The 10,360-nt window shown below is 32.6% G+C and overlaps 2 protein-coding genes across 2 annotated transcripts; one reads left to right on the top strand and one right to left on the bottom strand.

The window, feature by feature from the left end:
• Nucleotides 1-2,988: 2,988 nt before the first annotated feature.
• Nucleotides 2,989-5,915, top strand: LOC110778790 (polygalacturonase). Its single transcript, XM_021983348.2, has 4 exons — nucleotides 2,989-3,637; nucleotides 4,541-4,830; nucleotides 4,955-5,183; nucleotides 5,296-5,915. The coding sequence occupies exons 1-4, from the start codon at nucleotides 3,185-3,187 to the stop codon at nucleotides 5,512-5,514; spliced, it is 1,191 nt and encodes a 396-aa protein (XP_021839040.1). The 5' UTR covers nucleotides 2,989-3,184; the 3' UTR covers nucleotides 5,515-5,915.
• A 333-nt stretch (nucleotides 5,916-6,248) lies between these two features.
• LOC110778794 (polygalacturonase-like) lies at nucleotides 6,249-10,035 on the bottom strand. The gene is made up of 3 exons (XM_056841223.1): nucleotides 9,526-10,035; nucleotides 7,245-7,534; nucleotides 6,249-6,835 (listed from the first exon to the last, which is right to left on the bottom strand). The coding sequence occupies exons 1-3, from the start codon at nucleotides 9,976-9,978 to the stop codon at nucleotides 6,373-6,375; spliced, it is 1,206 nt and encodes a 401-aa protein (XP_056697201.1). The 5' UTR covers nucleotides 9,979-10,035; the 3' UTR covers nucleotides 6,249-6,372.
• Between the last annotated feature and the right edge of the window lie 325 nt (nucleotides 10,036-10,360).

Below are 10,360 nucleotides of genomic sequence, written 5' to 3' on the forward strand. Positions count from 1 at the left end.
TCTCCGTAAATTAGCAATGTTGTTAGGGATAACGAACCGAGATATGCTAGGCTTTTTAAATCGGCAATTTTTCTGTAAACAACCTTATCGAAAAAACCGTTTTGATTGCTTGACATGTGACTAATGAGTTCATCACTTAAAGGTTCAGCGTATCTCCATAATCCAAGGTATCATCACTACATGTGTCGTTATTTCTTACATGTGACTTGACGTCATCGTGCTATGTTATACGCCCTAACGCCCACATTATTGTTTATTGTGTCCTCGCAAAAAAAAAATGTTGTTATCCATCATCGAACTCATGAAATTCTCATATGTTAATGCAAAGATTTATCCATCATCCTAAAGATGCAACTTATGATTCTAAAACAATTAAATATGAAAAAAGTCGTTCTCATAAATGTATAAATTTTTAATATCCAAATTTACATGTATTGAGTAACAATTTATGAAGACAAGTTTTTTTCTTCATTTTTTTTCATTAGATCAAACATAAACTATATAATTCACATAGAAAAGAATAGGAAAAAATACTGTTACGATTTCTTTTAGCTAATCAAATGTGTTTTTTTCCTCCAAAATGTATTTCGACTTTGTAACACAATATGCAATTGTAACTTAAAATTTTTCTTGTAAGTTATCAGTAATGTAATACAAAAAATAAAGTTACACAAATATTGTAAATTACTTTAGTTTATCGATTGTTAGTTAACCAATTTTATTATTAAATTGCATATATAATCAAATCATATTATTCTCAAACTGCATATAAAAAGAATTTTCTAAGAGAATTTGAAATGAATTAAAAAAAAACTCAAACTATATGCAATACTCCGGGGCATCTCCTAGGCCACTAACTAGTTGTCATGGCCTTCATAACTTAATGTTCCGTATTGATTTTACGCGGTTGGAACTATGAAAACAAACACAAATTCTTATTTAAAGGTGATGTATAATATATTTTGTATATCGGAGTAAGTCGAAATGCTTAAAGTTATCCCGATATATGTAAAATTTATCTATTTTTTAGTGATATTTTTCATTTTAATAAAATCATTCTTTCATAATCACTAATACGAAACAATATATAAAGATAACCATTTAACCCTTTAAAATATTTATCCATCATTTTTGTTATCAGTAATATAAAAAATTAATCATAACACATTAGTGATAAAAGTTATAATATCTGGATCGATAAAAGTTATCACATATACGATAAAATTTTATTATACCTTAATATTCTATCAAAATTTGTGTCCAACGATTATTTTTAACCAATTAAATTCAATGGGGCATCTAATCTCTCACACTTTTTCGTTGGGGCATTAAATCTTTCCCATTTTTCCAATTTCAGATATTTGATAAAAGTGAAAAGTTATAAATGTACGTAATTTACATTATTTAAATACTCCCTCCGTCCCGGAATACTCGACCCGGTTTGACCGGCACAGAGTTTAAGGGACTTGAATTGACTTATTTAATTTAATAGGTAGTAGTTGATAGTGGGGTATTATTTTAATGTAGTTAGTGGAAGTTGGGTTAAGAGTGGGGTTGGGGGAGAGTAGGGGTTGAATTTTTAATTATTTTTTGTATGGAGTAGGAGGTAGGTGGGTTAATAGGGGTGGAGTGAGAAATAATATAATATTGTTAGAATATTTCTATTTTTAGAAACAGGTCAAGTATTAAGGGACGGCCCGATAAAGAAAACAGGTCAAGTATTCCGGGACGGAGGGAGTAAAAAAAGTAGAGAAATCTCAATGCACATTAATTAGTCGTTAAATCACGTGTAAAATACCAAACATAAAGAACAAAGAGGGACAGAGAGACTATCAACTAACACCATTGACATCAAATTAAATCGTCCTTTCACATATTTCTCATTCCTTGGCCATTCAAGTACCCGAAAATCTTTCTTCATGACTCCTTTCAAAGGAAAGTGGGTCCTCTGATAGTCATCTAAAAGGTTGGCTTTGGATGAGGAAATGTTAGTCGATCTCTCTGATAGTCATCAATACCTAGGAAAACCATGAATTATTAGATGACATGTGTCATTTCATATTTCCTCCAATAATTTGTTTTTTTTCTTTCAATTTTTCCTTTTGTTGTTTGTTTCACAAATTATTTTACAACTTTAACACCCCAATTCGTCTTCCATTTTCAAAATCAATTCAGCATTTAATTCATATAACTTCTTCCACCCCATCTCCCTCTTTAACACTCGATATTAACCCACCATCTAATTTGTATATTTTTTCAACTTTCAACCCACTAAAATCACAACCCCTCAACAAAATTAGCACTTTAAAATATCGCTTAACAACCATTATATAATTACCTGTTCATTGAACGAGCTCATAAGCTAGTTTTATTAAAACAATTACTATATGTTATGAAAAAAACGAAATATACATTTTCCTCAATTATGGGAGGAGAAATTAACACAGACAATCAGTAAACAATTCGACCTGATACGTAAACTAACCCGGGTCGATCATGAGTCAAAAAGCCACAATATAGCTAAACTCCCACCCAACCTAGACCGGCCCGACGACCACCTCTAGGGCTCTACGACTCTACTTGCATAATCAACCTATCCCTTCATTAATCCACTAGTTCATTCATTTTAGCTTTAGTGATAATTTGACAATTTATTAGCACAACATTCAAAATAACTAAAAGGCCACTCAACGTACTTTCTTTACACCAAAGCTCCATTATGTTTGCCTTTTGTCGTCAATAAGTAACGGTAATTTGGTATTGATCCTCTACCGTTTCCCTCCATCTTTTCATCTTCCTTTAACTAACTTTTCAACTGCCACCAGAGGTCATTTTCGTCATTTCCACTTGAAATTCTCACATATTATTAAAAAACTTAAACAAATAATTAAAAAGTTCCTCTTATGTTTTTTTTTTAAAAAAATAACCTTTAAATTCCTATAAATACCCTTTTTATTTAATGCTTCCTAAACCAACCCAATACTAGCTCTTACAAGTTACAATAGTACAATACACTAAACTCCTAAACCTTTAAAATTTGGTCCCTCTAGAATTTGGGAGGTGATCAATCCAAGGAAATTTTTACTTCATCCAAGGAAATTCACATTTTTTCAAAGTTGATTTCCTTGGAAGAAGTGATTTATTCCTTGGATTTATCATTTCCCCTAGAATTTGGTAAAGCAAAATGGGGAGAACACTCAAAATTGCTCTCTTAACATTTACTCTCTTACATTGTGCTCTAACTATAGTAGCTAAAGGGGGTGCCATGTACAATGTGGCGAAATTGGGGGCGATACCGGACGAGAAAACGGATTCGTCAAAGGCATTTGTGGACGCATGGGCCGCCGCCTGTGGATCAACAGGGAGGCCCACAATTCACGTGCCACCGGGCCGATACATGATCCGAAATGCTATAACCTTCTCAGGGACGAAATGCAAGAACAAGGGTGTTAACTTTGATATTAAAGGAACCCTTGTTGCCCCTTCGAATTTCCATATTCTGGGAAACTCTGTTACGTGGCTTGCTTTTGAGTATGTCACCGGAGTGTCGATCTCTGGTGGGGTATTGGATGGTCAAGGTGCTGGTTTGTGGGCTTGTAAGACTTCCGGCAAAGGCGGCTGCCCCAGTGGTGTTACGGTGAGTCACAATAAATCTATTACTAATTCTTTTCAAGTCATGCTAGTATATGAATCTGGTCACCAAATAAGGGAAAATAATGTAATTTGCTCAAACAAGTCTCATATTGTACATTTTTAAAACAGAGTACGGGTTATGTTTCATGCACAAGGGAATAAAATTTAGGCTCCATCTATTATTGGTCTGTGATTGAACCACTGAGGGGGAGGGGGAGGGGGAGGGGGAGGGGGATTCAAATTTGCAACCTATTGTGCATAAGTCCTCAATTTTAACCACCAGGTTAAGACATCATTGGTTCTGACAAGATAAATACTTCCCATATTTGCTGAATATAATGTGAGTTTGTTTTGGAGAAATTTGATTGTTGGCATGTAAATCATAAAAATAAGTAAAAGGAGTAGCTTACATGTGAACTGATCCAGATTGTACGGGTTTGAAACACGAAATTAATCTTAGCATAAGCCATGGAGTATGTTTAACATTATAGCATACTATGTCAAAAAAAAAAAAAAAACATTATAGCATAAATAGTTCACAACATATTTAATAATTGTAAAGAAGCTAATAAATTGGACCTGAAATGCCATGTGATTGGGTGCTAATCAAGGTGCAACATTCAGAGAAAATAAATAACTTCATGTTTTATTTTGATTGGAATAAAATAGTTTTAAGTTTGTTCCTTCAAAATATGTTATGCATTAGAGAATAAGGTCCACTTTTCTGCACACTTATTTTTATGATTGTAGTCGGGAAATACATAATTATGGAAAATGCCGTATTTTGTACTCCGTTTACTACTTTTTTTTTTTTGACGATAATATACTACGTACTTTCTTTGTCCCTTTTTAATTATTCTTTATATATCATGCACGCGATTTAACCTTGTTGTTATGGTGTGTGCAGAATCTTGGGTTCACAAACTCGAAAAACATAGTGATAAAAGGATTAACATCAGTAAACAGCCAATTATACCACATAGTATTTGTTGGTTGCAAGAATGTGAAAGTTGAAGGAACAAAAGTCTCCGCACCCGAGTCAAGTCCTAATACTGATGGAATTCATGTACAATTATCAACTGGTGTAAGTATTCAAAGTTCGAGCATTCGTACTGGGGATGATTGTATATCAATTGGTGCCGGAACCACCAATATGTGGATGGAGAACATCAAATGCGGACCTGGTCATGGTATTAGGTATTTCATTTCTTCGAATTCCATTCAAATTCAACACACGTACTAAACTTGTTCAATTCGTTACACAGGATTTTTTTATACCAATAAAAAGAATCTTATTTATTTATTTATTTATTATGTGCAGCATTGGAAGTTTAGGGAAACAGATGAATGAGCCTGGAGTCCAAAACATAACATTAAAGACTGCAACATTTACCGGGACTCAAAACGGTGTAAGAATCAAGTCTTGGGGAAGGCCTAGCAACGGATTTGTTAAAGATGTGTTGTTCCAACATATTACTATGGTTAATGCTCAAAATCCCATCATCATTGATCAAAATTATTGCCCTGGAAACAAAGGTTGCCCGGGAAAGGTAGGGAACCTTAACAATTTTAATTTCTACCAATTTTCGACTTGTTATATATATATATATATATATATATATGGAGATTATACTAAGTAAATTTTGGTGCATTTATTCACAGGTTTCGGGAGTAAGAATCGATGGCATAACATACCAAGATATACATGGAACATCCGCTTCACCGGTCGCTATACATTTTGATTGTAGTGCAATAAACCATTGTACAGGTCTAAGATTGGAGGACGTAAAGCTAACACACAACAGCAAACCAGCCACCTCTATTTGTGCCTTTGCTGGTGGATTAACCTATGGATTAGTTCAACCTAAAAGCTGTTTATAGGGACTAAGTTATCGGTTTTTTCTGTTAATTATTCTTTCCCTTTTATTTAATCAGGGAAACTGGAAAGGGTACGTGTTCCACTAATTGATTTTCATCACAGGAGGGTTTCGGAAGTGCATGTAATTATGTTCATAGTATATGCCTCCAAACGTAAGTTGATTTGATTATCAATTTTGTAACTAAAATAGGTGTTGTTTGCATGTATCATTAATTTGTTGATTTAAATTTCAAAGAATTCGAAAGTGTATTTTTATTTTATTTTATTTTTTTTAAAAGTTGTACAAGGGGTAACTAGGTGATCTTTTTCTCATAAGATCGAGTGAATCTTAATTTGATTGAAAGTGTATTTTTATTCATAAACATATATTTATGTTGTCATTCTCTTTCTTTGGCCAAATTTTATGGTTATATAAAATGTTTTAGTTATTTTCTTTAATATGCTTTTCCAGTTCAGCTTAATTATTTTATTGATGTGAATACAAGGTTAAGACTTGACAGAACATGCAAACACTTGTGTTGGCTTGGGCATGTAGATGCTTCTAGCTTGGAATGTTTCTTAAAGCAAGAGTACTTTTTAGGTTCATTTCGATTTACACTTTTTAAATGTCTAACCTATTATAATTTTTATTTTAATGATAAAAGTTGTGTGTTAGGAAACGTAAAATTCTAAAAGTTGTTTGTAGTAGTATATATTACAAAATAAATAAATAAATATAAAGCGAAGCCAATGATAATAGAGCAAAGAAGTATATAACAAAATAAAACTAACTCAAATCATAATGCATGTAGTATGTTTCACGCAACAAAAAATATATAATTATGAAGTCCGATGTGTGTGAAAACTGAAAAATAAAAGTCCTAATTATTTACTTCAATCAAGCAACTTTTAGGTTGAACTACTCCATAGGTAGATCCCTCACAATTGCTACAAAATGCCGAAGCCCGTTTATTTTTGTGAGTTAAATGGATGTCGTGCAGTTTTATACCCGAACAGTAGTGCTTGGAACTGCAATCAAATTTCACAGCGATAGGTGTTGCTGATGATCCATGGATATCTTCATAAGTCACATCACTAACTCTTATACCAGAAACATCTCCTGGGCAATCTTTATGACTAGGACAATATTTCTGGTCAATGATGATAGGATTCCGTACATTCTCCATAGTAAGATGTTGGAAGAGAACGTTGCTAACAGACCCGTCACTTGGCCTTCCCCATGACTTGATTCTCACCCCATTTTCCGTATTAGTAAAAGTAGACGTTATGACTGTAACATTTTGCACTCTTGACTCGTGTAAATCTTTTCCTAAGCTTCCTATGCTGCAAACAATTTACTTGGTCAATCAACAACATTATCAAATATTGGTCATCACAAATTCTTATTTAGGTGTACAATAAATATTGTATATCGGAGTAAAAGTTACTCATAATGTTTAAAAATTACCTTTATATAGGTAAAAGTTATCTATTTTTTAGTGATAATTTTTTTCATTTTAATAAAAATTATTTCTTGAAAATCACTAATAATGTATAAAATTAATCATTTAACCCTCTAAAATGTTCAGCTATCAACTTCTTTTTTTTATAATTTACTAGATTAAAGTTACAAAAAAACTGCATAAAAGTTATCTTGATGAATAATAAATTTATTGTACACCTTATGCGCGCAAGACCTTTTGATCAATCATTATATTCGTATAGAAGGAAAAGGGAAAAAAGAGATAAATACCTAATACCATGTCCTGGGCCGCATGTGATATCTTGTATCCACAAGTTTCTAGTTCCTTGTCCGATTGAGATACAATCATCCCCAGTAGCAATGTCCGAGCTTAATATTGTAACATCGGTTGATGATTGCACATGAATACCATCAGTGTTAGGGCTTTGACCTGAAGCAGAAATCGTGACTCCTTGTACTCTCACATTCTGAGATCCGCTGATAACGATGTGATACAATTGGCTATCTAGTGAAGTAATTCCATTTATTTCAATATTCCTTGAATTTCTGAATGCTAGCGTCTGCATTTTAAGAAACAATTTCTAATATATTAGACAATTATTATCATATAAACAATTAACAACCTTAATAAACCTATACAATCGATTTTTCATAGTGTGTGCAGATACTGATTTTACTCTATCGTCCAGATTAATGTATCTTAATTAAGATTTATCATATTTGTTTAAAAGAAACCAACTTATTTTTGTGCGAAATTGGTTACAAAATAACTTGGTTTATGCGGGATTTTCTGAATTGCTTATGAAATATCTGATTTTTAAAACTATCTTATTATTATTATTATGGAAAACACCAAAACGTTACAAGCTTAACAAGCTACAAAAATCAAGTGAACTACAAGAAGTTGAAGGGGAGCCGAGATACAATATGAGCCCCACTCCTCTAGCTATGGCGAAGAACCCGATCCTGCTGAAAATGTGGGCAGCTGCCCGTGCCTTAATGTCTTGAGCCTGGAGTACGTCTGGATTTAAGGAGTGCAACACGAGGACTTCCCAGGAGGTCACCCATCCTAGTACTACTCTCGCCCAAGCACAACAATAATATTATTATTATTATTATTATTATTATTATTATTATTATTATTATTGTTATTATAGTATATGAATGATATGTACTTATCTTATATTATTTCATCTAAACAAAAAGAAAAACACTTAAAAAATGTTATACTCCGTGCTAAATACTATCGCACGTATACTATAACTTCCTCGTCAAAAAAAAAAAAAAAAAAAAAATTCTTTTGTTATTTTGATGGAATAGGTACTCAAATCAAAGCTAAAATAAAAAGAAGAATACAAAATGTAACTATGGTAGTACTGCCTAATACGGAGTACTTTAGTAGATTTGAGTTCCCCATTATTTTTCACATATAATTGAATTAGTCCTGAAGAAATGGTTTGGAGCAGTAACCTTGTTAAGTAGTATTAAGTATATCGTTAATTAATTGAAATCTGGCAGAATTCTATTTGGATTAGGATTTAGATTCATGGTTAAAATACTAAAACTAACTGAAACTGTTGTTTTTGTCAAATTAAAATTGGTAAACATTATCCGATTATAAAAAATATAAAGATTTATTACTTTACCATCCGATTCTCTTCAAATATATTTCGAGTTTAATTAATCTATCAAATGAAATAAAAACTACTTGTTGTAAATGAAATATAATTTTCTGGATCGTATAGCTAACGTTATGTTTATTAAATTATCTAACAATATCTAGTAGATGATTTAGAATGAAACTCGATTTTTTCCCTCATCCTAAACCCTAAATTATTGTTGAAGATAACGTCTCATCTCATTTGTGGCATACACCTCTATGGCTCTATCCAAATATCTTTAGTAGGTTTACTAAGTCATATTGACTTCTATCATTTTATATCATATATCTAATTAACATATAACATAACTCTATCGCATGCGTTTATCTTATATTAATCCAGGAAAGAAGTTCTGCCTTTATAATTTTAAAAGAAATTAAATTCAAATAGATACATTATGAAACTAATTGTCGTACAAATTAATTATTGAGTTCAATTAGCTTCATGAACAGAATAAATACGTAAAAACACGATAGAATTTAGTTGTGCGTAGCTTAATCAAACAGTAACACGGTTCTAAATAATAGAAGTAAATAGATATAATCTTTCTGAATCTGCCCTAATACAACGTAGAGAACTAGCAATAGCTTTTATTTTGACGGGGTTGTAGAGAACTAGCAGTAGCTTTTATTTTAACAGGTTAAATCACTGATAGAGTCCGCTTAAGCTTTTGGTTGAGTTGGTCCTTTGACACGGTATCAGAGCCAACGTGACGCAAAGGTCACGAGTTCAAATCTCATCCGCCCCGGCCTATGCTCCATCCACGAAGCTTTAACCTTTTGGTTGAGTTGGTCTTTTTACAATCACATTCTTAAAAAAGATATTTTAATCTCACATGGATAACTTCTAATTCTTAATTCTAAAAAAACAGAGGAAGTATTGGAACGTACCGTGACACCACGAGGGCAATCGTCATTCCCTGATCGCTTACATGCCCATAATTTAGCTCCTCTCCCATCAAATAGCCCACCAGTAACAGTAACACCGTCAACATCATGGAATAACACCAATGTCCCAGAGTCTTGGAGCACATGAAAATCAGACGGGGCTACGATTGTGCCGTTAATAATAACATCAATCCTACTACTAAGACACCCTTTACCATCAAGTTTGAGGGGTTTTCGAATATTAAATCGGCCTTCCGGGATATTAATGGTGGACTGTCCTGGTGAATCACATGCCATATCCCAAGCCATCTTTAATGCTTTCGATGAGTCGGATTTCGAGTTAGGTTTAGCACCAAGGGTTACTATATCGTAGTAGTTGTTTCTATCATCATTTGATGCTGAAACTATCGTTAGGTTTAGGATTATGAGGATGGTTATTGCAATTATGTTCTTCATATTTTGTGCTAGTGGTACGTGAGAGAACAAGGGAAAGGAGGAAAAAAAAATTAGATAGCTATAATATGGCATCAACTGAATTAATGAGTAGTATTTAAATAATAATAACAAAAAAAAGTTAACCAACAATTATCTTATCACCATATAAACACTAGTGGTTTGCTTGAATTAGGACTTATACGAATGTAGGTAATTTTTATAATCTTATTTGCATATAAACACTGGTAGTATCAATTGGGCTTGAAATATGGATGACTAATTAAACTCACGTATAACCAAATAATTTGGTGCATTTTCGTCATTAAAACATTACTCCATAACAATTTTCACAAATTCTTATTTATAAGGGGTGTACAATAAATATTGTACACCAGGGTAAAAG

This window comes from Spinacia oleracea, chromosome 3 (assembly GCF_020520425.1).
Source record: "Spinacia oleracea cultivar Varoflay chromosome 3, BTI_SOV_V1, whole genome shotgun sequence".
NCBI lineage: Eukaryota > Viridiplantae > Streptophyta > Magnoliopsida > Caryophyllales > Amaranthaceae > Spinacia > Spinacia oleracea.

Coding starts and splice junctions, on each gene's coding strand:
- LOC110778790 (XM_021983348.2), top strand. CDS start 3,185: ATGGGGAGAACACTCAAAATTGCTCTCTTAACATTTACTCTCTTACAT. Junction 3,638..4,540: donor GCTGCCCCAGTGGTGTTACG/GTGAGTCACAAT, acceptor TGGTGTGTGCAG/AATCTTGGGTTCACAAACTC. Junction 5,184..5,295: donor ACAAAGGTTGCCCGGGAAAG/GTAGGGAACCTT, acceptor ATTTATTCACAG/GTTTCGGGAGTAAGAATCGA.
- LOC110778794 (XM_056841223.1), bottom strand. CDS start 9,978: ATGAAGAACATAATTGCAATAACCATCCTCATAATCCTAAACCTAACG. Junction 7,535..9,525: donor ATTGCCCTCGTGGTGTCACG/GTACGTTCCAAT, acceptor CTTAAAATGCAG/ACGCTAGCATTCAGAAATTC. Junction 6,836..7,244: donor GGCCCAGGACATGGTATTAG/GTATTTATCTCT, acceptor AATTGTTTGCAG/CATAGGAAGCTTAGGAAAAG.